This window comes from Gadus macrocephalus, chromosome 3 (assembly GCF_031168955.1).
Source record: "Gadus macrocephalus chromosome 3, ASM3116895v1".
Classification (NCBI taxonomy): Eukaryota; Metazoa; Chordata; class Actinopteri; order Gadiformes; family Gadidae; genus Gadus; species Gadus macrocephalus.
Window position 1 is genome coordinate 17979841 of NC_082384.1, and position 23002 is coordinate 18002842.

General features: G+C 44.2%; 1 protein-coding gene across 2 annotated transcripts; it reads left to right on the forward strand.

Annotated features, from left to right (window-relative positions):
* Nucleotides 1-794: 794 nt before the first annotated feature.
* Nucleotides 795-18886, forward strand: fhdc1 (FH2 domain containing 1). 2 transcript variants are annotated; one of them, XM_060047746.1, is made up of 13 exons: nucleotides 795-1042; nucleotides 2099-2197; nucleotides 6925-7983; nucleotides 9770-9831; nucleotides 11420-11522; nucleotides 11645-11730; nucleotides 12287-12387; nucleotides 13130-13200; nucleotides 13380-13487; nucleotides 13805-13875; nucleotides 14481-14598; nucleotides 14745-14909; nucleotides 15053-18886. In XM_060047746.1, the coding sequence occupies exons 3-13, from the start codon at nucleotides 7393-7395 to the stop codon at nucleotides 17270-17272; spliced, it is 3696 nt and encodes a 1231-aa protein (XP_059903729.1). In that variant the 5' UTR covers nucleotides 795-1042; nucleotides 2099-2197; nucleotides 6925-7392; the 3' UTR covers nucleotides 17273-18886. The 2 variants fall into 2 exon arrangements, with proteins under 2 accessions (XP_059903729.1, XP_059903728.1); XM_060047745.1 differs by lacking the exon at nucleotides 2099-2197.
* The last annotated feature ends 4116 nt before the right edge of the window (nucleotides 18887-23002 follow it).

Here is a 23002-nt window from a genome sequence, read left to right on the forward strand (position 1 = left end):
TTATTTACACAACACTACAGAATGATGGAAAGGGCTTGCTAAATCAATTCTTAAAATACACCTTCCACCTTATGTTTAAAATTAAAGACTCAAACAATGTGTCATACCAAAATAATATATAAAATATATATAGGCTATATTTATTTATATTTATAAAAATATGCCATTGCGTAATCTTTTTCTGAATAAGGTTATGCTGCTCCGTCAAACCACTGTTTTCCCGTTGTTCACTTTAATCAAACATGACAAGAGATCACCGCCCAATTAGGGCCTCCGTGAATGCTTTTGTGTTTACTTTGTTTAATGGCTTGGCATCTATAGCAACACGATTGTCTGAGTAAAGGCCCATTTAACAAAGAGAAATGATAGCCTACACACCACACCACCTTTAAAAATGCCCTCAGAAAGGAGACATTGGAACTTGTCCAAACTCTACATCGTAGCTATGGCAAAGCTCTATCAGACCGATATTTATAAGAGCCTCGCCTCCTCATCTACCTCTGGTGATCTACATATCTAGACTGGACCTTTTGGCCTACCACCTGATGACTTGCTGATAGGGCATTGACTATTGCATGACTATTCTTGTCATCGAGTGACAAAAACGAAATTGACTGAAGAATGTCATTCCCCATACAGGTAAGGTAAGAGGGTGCATCTATTTATTTCCCTCTCAAATTCTTCTGCTCTGGCAGCAGGAGGCATTGCACCAGCGGTCATCGCCGGCCACTGTAAAGGGTGTGTGCGGGGAAGGGGTGGGCTGGGCCTGTCTGCTCCACCTGGCCCAATCAAGTACGAGCGAGTGCAGAAGCCAGCCTGCTTGGCTGCTGCTGCTGCTGCTGTCTTCCCTGGCCGCCCTTCAGTGTTCAACGCGGGGACGAAGGACGGGATCGCATCGACTCCTAACGGCTCTCTAACCATCTAACGTCTTGACAACAGCAGGTGTTTTCGCCTCTGACTCTTTTTTTTAATTGCTAGTTTAAAACCCTTAACCCAATGCTGGATTAGCATACGTTCCATGAAAACTCCTCTTCATCCTCTGGTAAGTCATGCAGGGATTTGTACAGACGTGGTTTATGCGATTGCGATTGCACGGTGAACAACGACTATGCTGTAAAGTTATCAGAATGCAAGTTTGGGGATGGGGTTGATCTTCATTTGCATCGTTTGTTATCTGGTACAATATCACCGTGTAGCTCCGTTTTCTTGTGTCCGGCAATAGCCTGCAATGCAGTAGCCTAATAGTGCAACATTGCATAAATATGATAAATTGTTTTTATATATATATATATATATATATATTAATTATATATATATATATATATATATATATATATATATATATATAAACGATAAACTTAAGACATTTTGGTCAATGCACTGTTGACAATTTGATGAGCAGGTGGCAGCAGACAAGTCATGTTAGGTTACAGTACTAACACTATTTTACTCAATTACCTTATTATTACCCTTGTCAATATTAATAGTATCACTATTATAGCCATCACCATCGTCACTAGTGATGATAGAAGTACAATAATATTGATATACATTTTTGTGTCCACTACAACTTTGGTTTCAGCATGACACCAAAGTGTTAGTAGTGGTCCAGTCCGAAGACCCCCGCCAGCCCCCTGGTTTTACATGTATGGCTTTGTAACAGTGTCTAGGTAGTTAGTTTTGTTCTAAAGCCAAACCCTGGCTCTCCGGGCCTTTGTGAGCCATTCCACATGCTGAGATGAATTAGAGGGAGACCCATTCAAGTGTGGTGGGAACAATACCCCGAGGGCTAGAAAAAAGTATCTCCAAGGGTCAGGTCAGGGGGGAGGGATGCTTCTAGCCCCCTGGTTGCTGTGGTGGCCGGGACCAACATGGAAAACTCACTGCTCTGACGTCAGCACTGCGAGGAGCACAGTTGGGACACTTGATTTATTGGTGTGGGAGCAAGGAGGGACACTGTGTCGTATAGTTGTCAACTCGGTCTGTGACAGTCTCAGTTTTGTTTACTACTGCTGCTACTATTACTACTACTACTACTACTAGGACTCAGTAACAGCATCATCTTCTTTGGTTTCTAATCCTATGAATCGTTTTTTAGTGGAAGTTGTCGATTAGGATCTATAGTCTTTGGGTGAGAGACCTGGGCATTGGAAGACTGTATGCGATGGCTGATGCTGCGAAGATCGGTGGTTCATAGGTAACAACTGCTATACTTTCACTGCCGTTTGTATTTGTCTATGCTCCTGGGCCTAGTCGTCCCCTCCCCACTGCCATGAAAACATGTTTGTATTCGCTCTTTGTCTCCCACCTGTTGTCTCATAGCAACCCGTAACACCTGCCTCAATCTGTGTTTGATTCTGTTGCATATACTGCACAGCCGTTCACCATTTGGCGTACATGTTCTATAATCTGTAAGCTTTCATATGTACTAAATTATTTAATGACCAAACTTGGTAAAAGTAGCAATGCATAAGCCTACTTCAAAATTTAAAACCAAGCTCCCTAAAAAATAGAAGATGCTTTCGGCAGTTTATGGATCGAATTGCCTCAAACCAAAACCCATGGTTGGGTTCCTTTGCCAGATGTTTAATAGAACCCATTTTCTGCTGCAGGCTAGACATGGAGAACGCCTGAACAATAGAACAAACCTGGAAAGTATTCTAGGCTTTGTTGGGCTGTGGCTGAATCCCCTCTTACACCCTCTCTCTCAGGCTCCCATCTCTGCAAGACCAGCTGATGCTTGTTTGATTTCAGGGGCTTCATGACACTATAAATTAAACTGTCTGACACATTTCAACGTAGATTTAGTATCTAAAATAATGAGTCTTTCGCTATTTGTTGCTTTTTGACTCCTAAATCCTTACTTTCTGTAGAAGATTTATAGCAAAACAAGTAACCGTTTTCTTCCTGAGGAAGGTATATATAATTTGAATGGGTATGAAATAAATAGAGTTAGGAGGATGGATGCATAGTTTTGTTGATTGATTAAATTAGATCTATTTAATTTGCATTCATGTCATTGCGTCTATCTGTGTGGCTGAGGTGTCTTGTTGATGTAGTCAATTGATCCGCTCAAATCAACTCTTGGCTGAGCCGACAAGTGAGAATGAATTAACTCTTTTGTCAATCTCTTGGTTAAAAGCATTAGAAAAACAACCAGTTCACAGGGCATGGATCATTTACAACTATGTGGAGAAGCAGACTACTGAAAACGCACACACACTGCTGCAATATATGCGGCTGCCCATTCATTATGGTAGCTATTAAAGTCATTCTTTATTTCTTCTGTTACACTGTATTTCTGAAATAGAAAAAACGACGAAAGGTCTGAGCTTGCACTGCTCAAAACTGAGATTTATCTTCCCTTCTCTTGTTTATTATATTCTCAAGTGTTTCATGAAATAATTGCACCCCAAAGGAAACCACAGCAGCATAACACTCAATTGTATGCTGCTGTGTGAGGCACACAAATCTTTCCTTCTAGGTGTATTATATATATATATTTCACCAAGTTAGAGGTCCTGGTGGTAGAGCATCTATTAGGGCCTACAACCTGGCTGTGAGACATGAGTCATCGCTGTGACCTCTAGCCAGTGTCCTTAGAAGGGTTACCAGTGACCCACAAATTGGAGGTTTTTTAAACGGAGGTCTCATCAATCACTACAATCAATCATAGAGACAAAATCAAAGGGCGTAATTGCCCACTTTCTCCTCTTGATTGGTATTTTTATCAAACACGACACCGTAGATCTTATAATCATAATGTTGTACTGCAGATCCTAGCCTTATGCCTGGCATTCGTGATATCCAGAGATAATTATATATGTATGCTGTGCCTCTTACAAATCCAATGTTTTCTAAAACAAATGTTTGGTATATGATTACAGCCATGCACCGCTAAACGCTTCAGTAAACAGAGATACATACGTGGTCATTAGGAGACAACCAGAGATTGAAAAGATCCAATACAGTCTAAACTGAAGGGTTGGGCTTTTTATTGTACAGTGCACTGTAATGTCCCAATGCCCATTCTTCTTCTCTGAAGCAAAAACACACCGTGTTCATGTGTTGAAAGCAGAATTGTGAAACCGTTGAGTTATTTTGCTGATGTTAATCCTTCATGCAGGCTCATTCATCCAAATCATGGAATAGTTTGTGAGATCTCGGCTTGCTGGTACTGGTGATTGGTACTTAGTTTGTTTAATTTTGGAACTTTCTTATAAAGGGAGATGGAAAAGTGCCACCTGTGCCACCTATTTCTAACAGCCTAAAGTTCCGTTTTTGTTTTGGACAAATTGCAGATTCTTGGTTATAAAACAAATCTGTGATTCATTCAACAAAACAGAGTTATAACTGTGCTAACAGTGCAGTTGTCAAAGTCAATATCCTCTGTTTGTTAAATGGTTGAATGTACAATGGTTGCCAGTGAGTTCTTCAGAAAAGATCTCTTTTACTTTTACAAAAGAACTAGCTGTAGCTGTATCATTCAAACGGTTGAAGGTTTACAGCTTCCCTTGTTGGCTTAGGTAAAGTTATACAGACTATGGATCGGCTCATCTAAGCAAAGATTTATGTGTGTAGCAAGCTTGATTGCTTTTTAGTCTATAGAAACCTATAGGTGATCGGAGGATCTGACTCATTGAGGAGCCTTATTATATACTTATAGTTGTAGTGATGGTTTTATGCCACAGCATATTAAAGTATAGTCAATTATGTAACACATTTCTTCAAGTATTTGGCAAGAAATAATCCATCATCACTGATGACAGCAGCTGATTGCCACTGTGGCCCTACCGTAGTGCTATTTAACAACTTTAGCCCTCGCTAACAAGGGTTTCCGTGGAAATGAGGGTTGATGAGGAATGGCTAAATCCCTTGTGAACACAGGTTCTTTGCCCTAGCAGCGTGAGGGAAAGACCTGCGCTCTATGGGGGTTAACCAGCGCTCAGGAAATTGAACTGGAAGTTAGTGACAGGGGATTACAGCCCAAACAGGAAGAGACATAAGCATGTTAGATGTGGGTAAATGTGTTATGCAATTTGTTTTGGATTTTTTTTGGCATCTGTTGCTAGCCATCATTTATAAAACAAATATATACAAATAAATGTATCTAAGTGTTTAAGAGTCAAAACGAGCAACATTCAATATTCAGTTTTGGTCAAAGCTGTTGTTGTCCGCCCCCCCCCTTAGATGTATTTATTTCCCTTCCCACCCTTTTTACTGAACTTTGGTTTTTTTTACAAGGCCATTTCCCCAACATGGCAACCCTTAACCTTTTCAATACATGGCACTCTGACACTTACTGGGCATGATCCTTTTGGGTGTGGCAGTCCTTGTCACAAAGGAGGACTGATGAGCGCAGGTTAATGCCTGGGGGTCGGAAGCAGGTGGTCTATTGGAGTGAGACCCCCTGATAATCTATCTGTGTCCGTTCAGGGTTGACAGGTGGACATCCCGGGACTTTGGGTTGAATTGGTTTCCCTGTTGGCCGGCCCTCTCTCCCCTCGGGCGCTTCCTCATAGAGTTACACTGTGCTCCGGGTTGTTCTCTCCTCCACTCTTCTCCCCGCCCGTATCACTTTATGCCACAGCTCATAGTTGTAGTGTGGTCCCAGCAATTTGATTTGAAACACCATTACAATGGAAAACAAAGTGTATCGATAGGTTTTTGCAAACTAGTAAATGAGTTAGTTGATCGTTACTTGGTTGGTTGGTAAATCAGTGAGTGATTCAGTATGATGAGAAAATCCTATATCTTATAAAATCACCTTTCAAATAACAGACGACCACACACATAGGCAGTGGTATCGATAATGACCAAAGTAACGGACCACACACCTCCTGCTCCCCCCCCTCCCCCCCAACAAACAAACAACCCTCCCACACACACACAAAAGCAAACTACTCTTTTTCCTTTCGCCTATAGTGCCCTTCATTCGTGGTGTCACAGCTCTGTCGGCCGGTGCCCGGTGGAGGTGAGTCAGAGTGGGGTCAGTCTGTCCCACCCCACACGTCCATATGAATTAGACATGAGAGATGATGCAGTGCGCTGCTGGGGACGGGACAAGATGAGTGTGTTTTTGGCCATGGCGGCAACATGAAGCTGGCCCTGACGTCGGCAGTATTAATTAGTAAAGCAGACCCATGGGTATCGGGTAGACTAAAGTTCCAGCTAATGTCCTCCACTAAGACCCATGCTAAGTTGTAGGGCTAAGCCGTAAGCTCACGTAACAATTTTTTTTTGTTGAATAGCCTAGATTTGGGTCTTTACCTGAATGGAAAAAAATCGTCATTTCAACCCACGCTTTCAACTTTTGTGGCTTTTAGGGAACTAGTCGTTCATGGAGCGCCTTTATGCAAAGAGGCAGATTCCTACTGGATGGTTTTTGTTGTTCTCGTCACCTTGGTGTGTAGTCTGTAGGGCGCCTATCAATTATTTTCCAGATTGAAAAAAACGTAGCAAATAGGAAATAGCAAAACATCCATTGGCTCTTTGATATTTTGAAATAAGAATCCCATGATAAGGCCAGGCCAGCTATTAATAGGTTAATTGGTGTTTTTTCATCAGTAAGAATTCAATTCGCGAACATTTTAAAGGACCGCGGCCTGAATACATCATGGACACCGATGACAACGACACCAAACTGTTTTAAAACCAATTCTCTTCATCGGACCTGCGATGCAGTGGCATTATTAAGTGTCACTGACCATTTTATACCCCAGAGCGTGACTTCAAAGACGCTGAAAACAAACAATAGGATTTTCTCATTTCCCCCTTAACGCCGCCCCGCCTTTGAACGGGAGGGCCTCCTTTTTCATCTGCTGCTCGCCTTAATGTCCCCTAATTTCAGATTGCGCAGCGCGACATGCTTGACTACCTCCGTGTAATCCGGACCTGTGTTGCTCCGTGTGTTCTCTCCCACAGCTCCATGGCCATTACCGCTGCGCTCCCCCCCCCTGCCTGCCCCCGTCCCCAGGAGGGCTCCTTCAAAGGCACGGCGCCGCAGCGCCATGGATGACCAGCTCGGTGATAGAGATGGACACCATCAAAGGCGACGCTCCACTCGCTGTAAACTAGATGAAGGGGCACCTGCCGTCTTCTAACAAGGGAGGAGAAGGGGTGGAGGGGTGGGGTTGGGCAGGAGTGGGGGGAGGGGTGGGGGTGGCGTTGACCCCTGCCGTCACTAAAAACATCTCTTTGGTGATATGACACTTCTGTCTGGACGTGCTTCGCAGAATAAGGGGATAAAGAGATAAATGAAGAGAGAGCTGATTGGTTGAGCTTTTTGGAACGAGACAGCGTCGCCGCGCGGCCTTGAGTTTCCGCAGGCCTCCTGCGGCGGCCGGTTTCCGTCCCGGACGGCGCGTTCGCCCTCCAGGCGAGAGCTGTGTGATGCGTGCCATGAGTCTCCCGTCCGCGGGCGACGACGCAGCGGGCGGAGTCGGCGGCGGCGGCGGCGGTAGCAGCAGCGAGAGCCTCAGCTGCACCGCCGACGACGACGCCTCCACCTCCAGCTCCTCCGGCCTGGCCTCCCTGTCCTCCGTCTCCTCCTTGGCCCAGACCTACCCCCAGTCCCCCTCGCCTCGCGACCAATCCCAAGAGCCCCCGCCCCTGGGAGCGCCTCATGCACCGGCCCCGCCCCCTCCTCCGCCGCCGCCGCCACCACCACCACCACCCCCACTACCGCCACCTCCGCCCGACATCGGCGGCCACGGCGGGGTGCGGAAGAAGCGTCGCGTGCGGAGCTTCTTCTGGAAGACGATCCCGGAGGAGAAGGTGCGGGGCAAGCCCAACATCTGGACCATGGCCGTGCGCCAGCAGCAGTACCAGATCGACGTGAGCTCCGTGGAGGAGCTGTTCGGACAGCGCGAAGAGGGCGGGGGCGGGGGCGGCGTGGCCCACCGGCGGGACAAGACGCCAGCCTCGGAACAGCAGGCGGGGGTCGGACGGACCCGCTCCTTCAAGGAGAGCAGCAAGGACGAGGTGAGGGGGTTCAGCTGGAGGCTGAGGCTGGTGTGGGGGTGGTGTCCGTAAGATGGCTAGGAGGATGATGAGGGTGAGGATAAGGATGGTGTGAATCTTTTGTTGTCCTCCTGCAGAGCTCGATGAGAGTCGATACAATAGGGCGCAGTGGTTGGCTGTTGTGTTGTCCATAGAGAGCCATTATATTCACCACAAAGCTCAGGGCTAAGCAACAAACTTCTACATTATAAAATCGACACTCAATAGATAGATAACAAGGAATGTTATAAAGGGTTCCAAAATCGAAAATGTTTTACGTGATATTTAGAGAATTTCGAGTTTTGAATACAGTGGGTCTTTAGGATTTAAATGGAACAATATTTTAATTTTGCTTTGTTTAAGGATGCCCACATAGATATATATGTATAGATATATATATTATAATTAGTTTAGCTGGTTCTTAATGCTTTCCACAACCAAGCCATCCCTGAAACGTGACCCATAAAAGACCATTGTCTATTAGGAGGTAAATATAGGTCTTGAAGCATAATTTAAACTACATTTAAATTACAACAATCCCAGAGTGTTAGAGAGTAATGTGAGGATATAATGAAAGAATACAAGATGACATCATTCATACTTGCACCTGAACATTTTGAGGAGCTTTTTGTTTTTCCCTCCTGCTGGGGCATACCAGGTAACAAATATAAGGTGCTGAATGACCCGTTTCTTTTATCGCATTGAAAATGTCTGCATACACAATAAACACAAAAGCTTGCTTGCAGCAACCTGCATGAAGTGTAAGGCAATACCCACAAGAGAGAGAGAGAAGAGGGACTTAAATCAGGTTCAGACTAACCTCAACCTTCGTGAGTCAGGTCGTGAGTCAGGTTTATAGATCGTCAAACGCTTAACAAGCCTTTAGGGAATATTCAGCGGTTACAAAAGCCACGCTATGAGGGTGTCAAATGCACACGCACACACACACACACGTTCGGCTGCTATTGTTATGAAATGAATATGGTTCATTTATTACACGTCAAAGTTAAAAGTTAAGTTTCATTGAGAGCCATGTTAGAAGTGGTTCATATTCCTAGTGCAGAATAATTGCATGTTATTCACTGCTTACCACTTGACATATAAGGCTAACAATATATCAGATTTGCCATCACTTCTTTTATCGCCTCACACACCATGCGCTCATGCACATCCACACTCAACACATCCACACTTAAAACACACACACACACACACACACACACACACACACACACACACACACACACACACACACACACACACACACACACACACACACACACACACACACACACACACACACACACACACACACACCATCTCGCACTGGAGTTTCAGTCAGCTGTGTTTAAATGCTATAATTAATCTGCCAGGAATTCTGTTGGGGAACTTAATGTCCCCTCACCATTAATAGGAAGACAACGCAAGCCAACAATTGCCATTGTTTGAATGGATGCTATAGCCTAGGTGAAAGCCCAGGTAGAGTTTCATTTTCTGTTGGGGGGGTGACCCATTGAGATTAAAGGCTACGTCAATTGAGTTTGGGGTTTTAAATGTACATCGTTACACACAAAAGGCTTGTAGGCAAAACATTTAACCAAGGTTTATGCATGAAGTTGACATTTTCAGGTATCTTGCTTAAGATCAAATCTAGAACTTTTTCAGCATGGTGCCGACCACATTACCCCCAACACTATCCTGTGTTACTGCATAGAATAATATAACGTTGATAGACATTCTAAATCTTTATTTTGTTTTATTTTTACAGATCAACATCCTGGACGCCAAAAGAGGAATGAATGTCGGAATTTTTCTGAAGCAGTTTAAGAAGTAAGTGCTCTGTACGTGACTGGCTTACACAAAGCCAGCGGAGTGTGAGTCTGTTCCATTGATCAATGTGGGGAAATAGTGAACTGCCCCGTGTGACACCTAATGCGCTTGTATAACTGGATTAGGTTTTAAGAAGAGGGGCCCAAAGTTCAGAACAACCAAAACTTTGAGGCCTAAATAATGAGGTCTGCAGTTTTGAACATAGTAATAATAATAATAATTCGGATTTAATCAATCCTAGATAAGAAGGTTCCACCTCACACTCCCTCCTTGTATTCAGTACATGGCCAAGCAGATGTGCCGTAGTGAGCGGGTTGAATGAGAACACCATTCAGTACAGTAGTTATAGTTACAGAAAGAATCTGACTTATGGGTCTCAGAGAGACCGAGGCACAAACTTATTTATGCATTGGGTTGAAACAAAGATTCAACACCCACTGAATGTTACATTTGGCCACAACAAACTGTCTAACATTGAGAATAAAAAGCTACGTTGACTGGCCAGTTTCTTTGATGTCCCTTATTAACTAGGAAATAGTGTTGTCTGTGTGGTTCCTTAAAAATAATCAAACTATTTGGGGATTGGGGTCAACATTTTTGAGACTTCGGAATAGGCTTGATAGAGCTCATTAATCTCAAAGGACTGGCCAGGGAAACGGTCTACATACTTAGCAGACAAAAACACTCTTACTCTGGGTTGCAGAACCAAGCTCTCCATTGTGTTCCATGCGTAGCACAGAGTGGCTAGCTCGATGTGCTAAGTTTCTCACTGCAGCACAATCACTCATATTTGCATGGCTGCTTGTTTTGCATTGCTCTGTGCAACATTTCCATGCCATTTGACTCCTTCGCGAATGTATGTATGAGAGGACTGCCAGTATACTAGTCATCACCTCTGCTGTCATTCAGTTCAAAGTGTTTACATTAGAACTAAACCTTTATTATTTTGTACTTGTGGTGTGTGTAAAGTAGTTTAAGTGTTACTAAACTGTGTTGCTAGCTAATCGATTAATAAAGGATTTGTGTTCATCTCGACTTCAAATCGCAATAACAGCCTCCATCGTGGAAGCAAAGGAGGGTCAGAGTGTTAGTTATTATGATGTGAATGTTTTGGTAATTGCCAAGTAATAAATTGTTCGACTATTTGTCATTATGGACAAGCATTGTGATTGAAACTGCAAAATTGTTGCTCACTGTGCTTGAAACTGCCACAATCATTGCGAGATTTACATTTTGAAAATCCCAGGTTGCGGTATATTAACGTTCATTTTGGATATTATAGAACTACAACTCTTTTAAATCCTCTCAATATGGCGGAGTATCCCCAACACACAATCACATGATGCATTCTGATGTGCAAGCCCTATAGACCTAGAGTATACAGTGTTGTCTTTCTCATCACCCTGGGGTTCTAATGGGACTCAGGGTTTAATGAGACCTACATATAACCCGCAACTAAACTGTACCTAAATGTGTTTCGATGCCAACACTAATCAATGTAACCACATTGGTATAAGATGATAGCGCCGAGCTACATTATAGCTAAATGTGTTTAGGAACTCAACTTTACCTCCACTATGTTCTCTAGGTCCAACCATTCCATCGTGGAAGACATACGACAGGGAGAAGGCCAGATCTATGGAGCAGAGCTACTAAAAGACCTTCTCAAGCTGCTGCCTGATGCAGAGGAGGTGTGTGCACGAGTGTGTGTGCATGTGCCTATGTGATACGTATGTTTGTATGTACACATACTTAGCAATAATTGCACACATTTTTCTACAGCCTCTGATCTCCTTTTTGTTTCCTTCCATAGATCAAGAAGCTCCAGTCCTTTAAGGGGGACCCAAGCAAGCTGACACTTGTTGATTCCTTTATGTTCCTGTTGATCCAGGTACCACGGTAAGGATGTCCCCCATGGCCTTAGGTGTACTATAGTATACCCCTATAGTACAGTACTGTAGAATACGCAAACAAGGATAGCACAAGCACAAGGCGGCAATGTCGGTCTCGACTCATGACCACATCGCCTGGAAACGCCAACTGCGTTAATGTTGTCTTCATTAATTGAAATTTATTCAGTGATGGGTTTTCCCAGAACATGCAAACGAGCCATAAAAAAATAAACCACAGTAATGCAGTTCAGAACATTTAGTGCAATCATGTTTCCTGCTCTCACAAAGGACGGCTTTATAGTGATACTACTCTTTCACTACCTATCCTCCCCTCCCTTCTGACCTAATCCGTTTCCTCTGCACCACCTGGCAGAGAGGACGTGATGATGTCATGGCTCTCGTCTCCCTTTTCAGATAGAATTTCAAAAAAGCATTTCGGACCAGATTGTTTTTCACAGGTTGTGCATCGATGTCTGTCGAATAATCACAGAGAGATTTCAGAGGTGTATCGATCTGCACAGTTCAAACACTGTTATCATATATTACTGCTTTCCTTCTGAAAGGTTCGAGGTTCGGATCGAGGCGATGGTGCTCTGTGCAGAGTTCTCTGCTTCCTGTGCTGTGATGAGCCGTGAGATCGATGTCATTCGTGTGGCCACTAAAGGTAATGGCAAGCTTCTGCTGGACGCACATGCACAAGCACGTGCACACAAACTGACACACACACACACACACACACACACACATGCAGGCCTGACCTAGATATATGAGCCATCATCAGTGGAAAACCGTCGCTACACCTTACCTGAGGTGAGACAGCAAAATACTCTGCAGGTGTTAAGAATGCATAAAAGATAGATCTGTTCGGTTTTAGAGCATGATGTTTTGTATGTGCCTAAAATAAAGGTGGTTTTGATCATATAAAGTGTGAACAAACTTAACAGCCCAATATGTGGTGAAAAAAAGGTTCACTTACCAGTTGTATGTAGCCCCCTTCAGAAAATTATAGGTATTGAAAGACTTAGATATTTTTGGATCCTCACTACGAACTCGGTCCAGTGATATAAAGCTGTGTTGTGGTTTTAAACATTGTTCTTTAATTAGCTGATGTTGGTTAAATAAATATAAAAGGCTGATGATGGCTCAGAGCATGATGATAGAATGATACGTAGAACAGTGAATCTATTCTCTAGTGATAGTGGATTTGATAGTGGATTTTTGCATACATTCATATCGTTGTGTTAATCTTCGGTAGTAACTTCCCTTTTCCTGATTCTTGACATGACTTTAAAAAACGACTGATAGCTTTCTGAAAGCCATGGTAGTAAGATGGATAGCGGACAGCCAATGGTCGTTAAACAGTGTGTAACTGTGTGGTGTTTGTTTGTATTGATCCTGTGCTGTAGAGCTAATGAACTGCGAAGAGCTCCATGCAATCCTGCACTTAGTGCTCCAGGCTGGGAACATCATGAACGCTGTAAGTCTTAGATACCGTGACAGTAATGTTAACACTTCACCATACATTCTCCCTTCCTTTCTATTAGTCTAGCCTTCACATCAGTGCACTTTCCCCCCCCTGTTATTTTTCAACATACGTACTCATGCCAACGGTTTTCTGTGCTGTGTTGCTCACGTTCTCCTCCCGGTGGTCTCCAGGGTGGATACGCTGGAAACGCTGTGGGATTCAAGCTCTCGTCTCTCCTCTCACTGGCTGACACTAAGGCCAACAAGCCCGGGATGAACCTGCTGCACTTTGTTGCTCTGGTAACCAATGTTTTCCACCAACAGTTACAGATGTTGATATTTATGTATATGCATAGATTAATGAATGTGTCAGTCATTCACACTTCTCATAAAAAGTCACTCGATTTTTGGGGATTTTCACAATGGGGTTTGTCCCGATATATACTGATGTACTGACACCAAAACTATTTTCGAAACAACCTGCAAGAAGTGCATGTTTGAATCGTCGGCTACTTGTCTCTCTGTATGCCTGCATTTCTATCCACCTGTTTGTATATCTGTCTGCCTGGGTTCCTATACATCTGTGTGTATTGAAAATGTATACTCTGCCTATTCAGGAGGCAAAGAAGAAAGACGAGATGCTGCTCAAGTTTCCAGAAAAACTTCAAGATGTCCAAAGTGCTGCTAGGTATACCATCACTTAGATCCTCAATTTGCATTGTGTCCTTGCATTTCTTTCGAATTATAGTATTTTTCCAAAATGTGTATCTTGTTTTTACAGGTCGACCATTTTGTTTTTGGTACCGTATCTTTCACATGCAGTAAAATTCCCATACAATAACAAAAAGGCGGCAATGCTGTATATTTCCACGATGCCATAACTTGCGATTCTCTCCTAAGAAATTGTTCAAGGACGCTCTGCCTATGTGTGCCGTGAGCCTCCAGCTTTTGTGTCGGCATAGCATAATACATCTCCTGAACAAGAGCCTAGATTAGTTTTTATCCCTGGGGTGGGTGAGGGGGGGGGGGGGGGGGGGGGGGGGGGTTGTACACGCCGCCGCTCTCCTCTCTCTCATGTACGGTATTCTGGTGCAGCAGTACAGTATGTCACCTCAGTAGCCTGTTGTTGTCTCGTGACCTGCATCGGTTATCCTATCGGTTCACTGCACCGGCCGCAGGGCAACACAACATAGGACCCACACACGAGAATAACAAACACCAGGCACAGTTCACCTTCACAACACAATGCTGAATGTTGACGGCGAGGTTGTTGTGGATGTTTGACTGTGGCAGAATCTCAGTGGAGAGCATTGAGTCGGAGTTCACCTCCCTGTACGTCCGGACCAAGACCCTGGAGGAGAAGGTGCAGGAGGACCAGGAGCTCCATCTGCAGCTGGAGCCTTTCCTCCAGGTGAGGCAGCGATGAGTGTACATCTACTTTCAACCATTTTCTGCACACATTATGCTGTTCTTAATATGATGAATATGATGAAGGAGGACTTATGTTTCAATGAGGTGTAGCAACGTTAGGTAACCGAAATATTCCTGGGGTTTCAGAGTTCGGGAAAGACCCTTCAGGACCTGAAAAGACGCCGGCTAGATCTGCGCAAGGAAGGGAACGCCTTGATCGACTTCTTCTGCGAGGACAAGGAAACCTTTAAGCTGGATGAAGGCTTCCGCATCTTTCAAGATTTCTGTATTAAGTTCAAGAAAGCCGTCAAGGTAGGTTTTCAACAGAGTACGTTTCAGAAGATCAAGCTTTAAACCAAATTTGTATTAATTTAGCTGTAGTCATTTATATCACTTGTTTCCTCTATATTCCTCTCTTTTGTTTTCTATCTCCTCTCTCTTCCCCTCCCTCTCAGGACAACCAGGACCGGGAACTGAAGGAGGAGGCCAGGCATCGGCGGCTGAGGGAGCTGGAGGAGAAGCGCTACGCCTGGACTGGCGCCGACCAGAGCGCGGGGGGCATCGGTCGAAGCTCCAGCGAGAATGACGTGGAGATGCTCACCAAGGAAGGCCTGCTGGGCTTCTTCCAGCAGCGATCCCAGAGTCCGGGCAGCCCCATGTCGCGCTCGGCCAGCGCCCGTCGCCACCGCCACACCGTCAACTCCGCAGCCGACCGCGAGCTCCATGGGTACCTGGAGCTGTTCGGCGAGCCCGGGGCTCCCACCGACTTCTCCAGGTTCAACAGCCTACCTCGGGCGGGCCGCACCCATCAGCGGAGGACCGCTCCCTGGATCCTCTCCGACCTGGACAGCAGCCCCGAGCTGGGGCGGGACAGACAGCCCACGGCGCTGTCACCGAGTCCAGAAACAGAGCCCATTAGTCCCCTGGCCAGGTTCTCTTCCCCAGGGTTTAATGCTAATGAGGACCCCTATTGCAACAACAATAATTACCGCTCTGTGTCCGAGGGCAGTGCTCTGCCCAGCTCCTGTTACACGTTCCGAAGCCCAGCGCAACTCCCCAACCCAACAATTACAGGGCATATGAACATAAGTGTTGAAAAACACACGCTAGTCCAAGGACCTCAAACCTTTGACTTAGCTAGCCCGAACAACAACAGCAATCACACACACTTTGTCCAACAGGGGGATTTTGGGACTTACGAGGAGGGGCAGAGAGGGTCCTCTCCGATAAACCTTGTTTTGGACATCACTCCACTTAGAAACATTTTAGAAAGCGACACAGATCCCAAGGAATTGGGTAAAGCGGGGATAACTCAGTCTGGAGATTGGCTTCACAAGGACATCGAAGAAGAGGACAACAGCAGCCTTTCATCAACCACCTGCGATACGCCCCTCCCACTAGACTCCTCTGTGTCCAATAAGAAGCCGATGTTTAACATTCTGGACTGCACCGAAGCCGACTGCTCTGTTGCATTGGATTATTCCGAGATAGACAGCTTGCCGATATTGAGGGAAGGGTTGGACCTAAAAACTCCAATCAAGAAAAACGGCCAGGAGATCAAGCAAAACACATTCTCTCCCAATGAGAAGTCGGCCTCCACCTCGACCAACGAGCTCTCGGCACGAAAATCCACCGACGCGTCCTCCGTCACGCCATCAGCTACCACAGAAGACTGGGACACAGACAGCTGTGACACGGCAGAGGGGAAAAAACCAGGGAAGGTAGCATCTGTAACCGGCACCACAAAACTACCGCAGGCAAAGAGCAAGGTTACCAAAGCAGTCAAGGGCCTCGGATGTCTCGGTGTTAGGACGCTGACCAACAGTGAGAACCAGGGCATGCGTAAAGTGGTTCCCCTAACCAGGCACAACAGGTCGGTGAGCAACAAGCGAGCAGAGAGGCCGTCAGTCCAGGACGGCAGTGAGCCCCGGCGTCCGCTCCGTGACCAGAGCACCCCGGCCAGAGGGAGGAGTGAGAAGACCACCCGGACCCCGCGACACTCTAGCGTGCCTCCCGACGAGGCCAAGGCCCAGAGGGGAACCAGCTTGGCCGGCACCCTGTCCAGATGGGCCCGGGATAACACCCCGAAGAAGTCCTCTCTCCACAAGCCCAGCGCCAAACCCCTGAGGAACATCCCCAAGGCTCCGCCAGAGGAGAAGATGTGTCGCTCCACCATGAGGGCCCTCGCCCAGGCCCAGGCCGCGGCCGAGGCCCTGGCTCAAGCCCAGGTCGGGGCCTCGTCCGAGGCCAGCAGCTCACAGGCCCTCGGTCCCAAAACCGCCTCGGGGGTTCCTCGCTTTGCTCGTAATACCGTAGCTTCCACATCCAGAAAGATTAAGGAGCTAGTACCCACGTCCGTCCCGTCCACCCCTTCGCGGAGCCCGTCACTCCTGGGTCGAACGGCCTCGGCAATACCGACCAGGATGCCCTCTCCTGTGCAGAACGCTGCGGTCAGCAGGCATGCTGCTTCCCCAGGGGACGAGCCAACCCAGGGGGCCACTGTGCGGAGAGTGCAGAGCGTGAGGGCCACCAGTCGAAGCGCATATCGAAGCGGTACGCCTCCGCCACCTACACTCCGGGAAGAGGTCCGCAAGGCCAACAGCTTTTCTGACAAGAGCACCCAATCCAGAGAGGTGGTAGCGACCCCCAGAGGGTCTAAGCCAACCTGGAAGTAAAGCTATGGTCTGTTGAAATGTAACTCGAGAAACAGAAAGACAAAGACAAAAAAAAAGCAATTTTTCCTGAGAGATGCAAACTCAATTTGGGTCTGGTTCACCAATGGCGCTTTAGACTTTTAATCTTTCCTTATATATAATTAAAGACGCCTGGAATCTGGTTAAAAATATCCATACCTCATCGACGTAGGTTCCATCGGCCATCTTTGTATTAACTTGATGAATGAGGTTGAGTGAAGAGCAAGATGCAAAGTACTGTTACAAGAGACATTTATTCACAGAGAGGATTTATTTTTTCATCGTATTCCTTGTTATATTTTCAAATTATATATTGCGAGTGAAACTAAACTGACAAATGGCAAAATTCCACTTTTGCAAAAGAGCCTTTGTTGCCTGCTTAGCAGTGTGCTACTACGGATACTATACTACTGTTTATGATGACGGTTGACGATGTATATGTAGGTGCAGCCTAACACTGTAATGCTGCTAATTAGCTTCGACAATTTAAGAGTTTCAGTGTCTTTAATTGAAGGTTTTAAGCCTTGTGATAACCTTGCCTTGCTGCTGTCCTTTTCTCTTTTCTCGTGGACGTTTTAACGTTTTGTTAGTTAATTATTGCTTGATACCTCAGAAAAATAGGCCTGGAATTAAAGAAACATGGCCTTGGCATACACAACCCTGAGCTCCTCCAATCAGATTAGTCCAGCAGAGGCCTTTTATACTGTACTGTGTTTTTCTGTTCTAGACCCCTCCATACTGTCATGGAGTAGAAATGCACATAAGAAACATTCTTTTCTCAATAGTTTAGCTCAACACAGATGCTAAGAGCATTTGCAATGCCTCACGTTTTAACGAAAACACTGAAACATGTCACCAAGATCATCGTATTTATACTGACTTCAATTTGCTAGGATTGTTCAATGGTGAATGTCACTTAGTAATGCTCAGTGTAGCTGTCTGCCTTAGTTTAACTTTTTTAAATAGAGACGATCGTTGCACCTATAGTCTCAAAGATGACACACACACACACACACACACACACACACACACACACACACACACACACACACACACACACACACACACACACACACACACACACACACACACACACACACACACACACAGCATTGCCTTAAGCTAGATGTAGCCCTTTAATCACTAGCAGAAATGGAAGGTGATTGTAGATAGGACTAAGAAGGTCATCTTCCACACTTTTCACCATATATATATATATAATTAAAAGACACCAATAGATATTTTTGTAAATAATGTAAAGATTAAATATTTTTTCGGATTATGGTTGTATCCACGGCATACAATGTATACAACAATGTATAAAGTGAGCACTAAAAAAGAGAAGGATTTCCCTGTACATGTTCCATCTCTGGTTTAGTCTGAAATAAGGTACACAATAAAGAGCATGCCTAATCAACATGTATTTTGCACTGCACACAAGGAACGGTTTGTCATACACATGAACACACAGGAATAAGCTTTACAGATGGAGAAGGAGCAGCTAGAGGGAAGCAAATCATCCATGATCAATTAGTTAGTTGATGCACTAGTGTCTATGTTTATAGTTACCATTAAAAGCAACTTTACAATCTCTAATTGACCACGTTCCTTGAGTTATTGTTCTACTGTCTGAATTGAGTCACATAATTTGCTTACATGCATCGCATTTTCTAATTTGTTTAAATTAAAATAAAATTATGTTGAAATATAGGCATATATATATTTATTATGTCTACCTTATTTTAAATTGATTTTAAGAAAAACATTATTATTAGGCCTATCTATAGGCCTACATGCCCTCTCAGAAGTGTTTCACACTCATACTTACGTTTTCAGGGATTTGGACTGGAAGGCATACGCCTGACAATATGCTATTTCTCCTTTAGCAATTTAGTCTGTACCTTTTAACCATATAAGTTTACCAAATTGTTCATGCCTTGTCGTGGCTCATGCTGTTAACTTGGTGGTGGCCCAGTACAATGGGCTTTACATTGCATCTGACGGCCGGCAAGTGGTCAAACTGAATGCCTACTCACCCTTATGCTGCTGCCTTGTTACACGCAGGTTACCATAGCGACTTGGATCAAGGGGAGGCGGTTGGATCACTAAAGGCCTCAGAGAGGTTGCATGGAAACACGAAATCACGTCGACTAAAACGGCAGACGAGCGGCCCTCTCAAACTAGAGTCAATACAAGCCCTGGCCTTAACCACAAGACAATAGTCACTGTCGTATGTCACAATAAACTGAATTGTAGTCGTTATAGATGCTACCATTAGAACAGAAAGTGTCATCCGTCGCTTTAGTTGTTTTGAATAGTAAACCCGTGACTATTTGCAGCATAATCTAAACTTTGTCAGGTGGACATTATTTTATTAACCAGTGCAGAACTGACAAATATTTTATGTTAGAATGGTTTACTATGGTCTATATAGCCTACCTGTTGGACATGATCTTGCATGATCACTATTCACCAAGGAGCTGCATAACATAATGTAACTGATAGTCATCACAGTTTATATTATGATAATCAAAGGAATCAACAATAAAAATCGAGATTGCTGTGTAAAGCTCATGTCCTAGGCTATATTCTTCCCAATGTGTCTCGATCTTACTGCACTCACTCTTGGTCCAAGCCCGCCTACAATAATAACACGAGGCCCATATTATCTGAGACTCTACCGCCTCCTGGTGGCTCCCTCCAGCTAACAGGTCAGCTTTTGCTTTTATCCTGTCAATCTGACTTGTATTAATTATAGCATAGAAAGCTAGTAATTATGTTCACCTATTAGAACATTTGTATTAACTATACTGTATAATTAGAAGTGTTTGTCGGGGTAGGCCTATATGTAGAACATTTAACGATAGTTCTGGTATTCATAGTAGTATTTAATTTGATAATCGACCACTAGAAGGCAGTGAAGGTGTACATACACAAAATACCTGCATATTGTGAAACGTATTTTACTGTCTACCAGTACTACCCCATTAAACAACCTAACACATCCACGATTGGTTTACTATGCAACATGCATAAAGATATAAGTAAAGTAAATAACACAAAACTTATTATGCTATGGTGGACGAATATTCCTATAATTCTAGAGATACACAATATATATATATATATATATATGTTTTGGGGGATTAATAGACCTGCCATAATGACAGATCCAACGTGCAATGTCCAATGGGGTTTGTGTGTGTATGTGTGTGTGTGTATGTGTGTGTGTGTGTGTCTTTGACCCTGTCCTATTAAGGGTGTCTGGGCCTACGCTGCTGAGCTAATGCGATGTAATGCTATTTTAAAGGTGAAGTTGCAGTCACTACATGTGGTAGCAACCTCTATCGCGTGCAGTGTCAGCACTAGTGATGGCACGTTTCGCACGGCATTAAAGTCGACGCATGAGCCCATCATGTGCTGGGATTAGGAGCTTCACAATCCCTCCTTATCCACCAGCTCAGGAGGCCACCTGGTCACACCAGTAGTCCCCACTTTCCCTCCTCTGACAGCTCTTTCACTCAGCAGTTCCACACCAGGAACTACTACCAATGAAAAACATCAGCCAATGGAATGTAACCAGTGAAAAGAAACCCAGGACGGTGGCTCTTGTCTTTGTTTGCGCGTTGACCAGGTCCTTGAAGATGGATGCACGGCTATAAATTGAGTCTCATAAGAACCACAGGACAGTAGCAGGAGAGGGGTCTCCCAGACAACAGTATGGGGCAAAGTAAGTCCGATCATGGGCCATCTCATGGCACACCAGGATCTCTTGGACTGATTATTGAATAGAGAATGAATGATGTATAGCAACACTACATGTTTATTAGGTCATATAAGGACACTTATACAACATTGTACAGTCTAGACTCTGTACATTTTCCCCTTAGATTCCGTCATTTTGTATGCATTCTGATCTTCTATAGTCTGCACATGTGTGTGTGGTGGGTGTGTGTGTGTGTGTGTGTGTGTGTGTGTGTGTGTGTGTGTGTGTGTGTGTGTGTGTGTGTGTGTGTGTGTGTGTGTGTGTGTGTGTGTGTGTGTGTGTGTGTTTGTGCGTGCGGGCGGGCGTGCGTGCGTGCGTGCGTGCGTGTGTGTGTGTGTGCGTGCGTGCGTGCGTGTGTGTGTGTGTGCATGTTTGGATGCCTGTGGGCGTGTGTGTCTATGTGTGTGTGTGTGTGTGTGTGTGTGTGTGTGTGTGTGTGTGTGTGTGTGTGTGTGTGTGTGCTTAATCAGTGTGTTATAAAGCAATGTTATAAATGTTCATAACTTGACCATTATGCATTTGGACCATAAATGTTGCCACTCTGATTTCTAAATGTTTGCTTTTACTCTTTTGCTTTTTAGTGAAATGAATGTTGACATATTTTCCCGCAGGTCATAAGAGTCCAGTGCCCAAGTCAACAGTGTAAACAGACCGTAGCAAACACTGAGATAATAGCGAGGGAAAACACAGCAGCAATCATGAGGTGAGTATGTGGATATATAATTTTTTTGCATCTCTTTTTTTATTTAGCTGTAAATGTTTTGCGTTTTGAGCAGACCTCTAGAGAACACAGTGTGTCCGTCAGTCCGCTGGTCTATATTTTCAAAGATAATACAGCTCTACTTTCCTAAAGCACTTGATCCATCAATAGCATTGCGTGATCAACGTTTCAATCTACATGGTGTATTTGAACAAAAGTTGAAACTGATACTTACTGACAAACTTAATAAACAGTGTTTAGCCAATATAAAGATACGGGCCAGGCAACACGATATGAACCAGCAGTGAGTAATCCCGCCATGCTCAGTCTACTGCACTATAGCAGAGGCAGGTGCAGGCAGCAGTGTAGGAGGGGCCCTGCTGTATGTGGGGAGCTGGAACACTGCTCCCCCTCACAGTGCAGCCTCTCCACTTGCCTCTCATTCTATAAAGTAAGAATGTTTACAAATGAGTGCCATGTTGTTTGAATCCTATCTCTTTTAAGTGTACAATATGCGCAGTATACCTACATAAGGTAACATGTTATTAGGATATTTTGTGTCCTAAATTTAAGAAGACACCAAGGTCTGGTAATAATTAATGCTAGTTTTAAGTTGAGTGTTTTGATGATGATCAGGTTGGTCTTTATGATAAAAGTGAAATTGAGGTTGTGTTGAAGAGGATTTCGAAGAATTTCTCGTTTGAGAACGCATGCATTTATGTACCCGAGTATGCTGAATGTGGATAGCATACAAAGTATTTTCTGCAAGAGACAAACTATAAAAAACACAATTTCTTAGGTAGGCCTAGTAATGAGTCTTCAAGATGTAAGAAGAAGAAAAGGCGCGAACCCAACCCATTGACAGGCTGGACAATTCACACACTCTTCTTTTTGTATGCAGCAGTGTAGAAATCAGTAATGGAATCCGAATGCAAATATCTTGTTTTTTTTCTTTTCTTTTTCTTAAATTTGAAAAGGGTCTTTCATGGCCTTCTGCATAATGCAGAGTGTTGTCATGACGACAGCCTCCCTGACTAAAAAAATGGCGTGGTGGGGATAAGGATATGTAAAGTTTTGTGAAGATTGTGTGGGAGAGTCTCCAAAATATCCAATGTATTGCATGATATTAAATCTGATAAAAGAAAATATGATGACACAAATACTCAATCTATTGATAAACTTACAAAAAAATATACCTCAATGCAAGGTAACATATAAGAAAATCCTATTTTGATCGATCTTTCTT

Bases quoted from the DNA above. Each gene is read 5' to 3' on its own strand.
- fhdc1 (XM_060047746.1), top strand. From the start codon at position 7,393: ATGCGTGCCATGAGTCTCCCGTCCGCGGGCGACGACGCAGCGGGCGGA. The intron at 13,201-13,379 runs GTAAGTCTTAGA...GGTGGTCTCCAG, and splicing joins CTGGGAACATCATGAACGCT to GGTGGATACGCTGGAAACGC. The intron at 14,599-14,744 runs GTGAGGCAGCGA...CTGGGGTTTCAG, and splicing joins AGCTGGAGCCTTTCCTCCAG to AGTTCGGGAAAGACCCTTCA.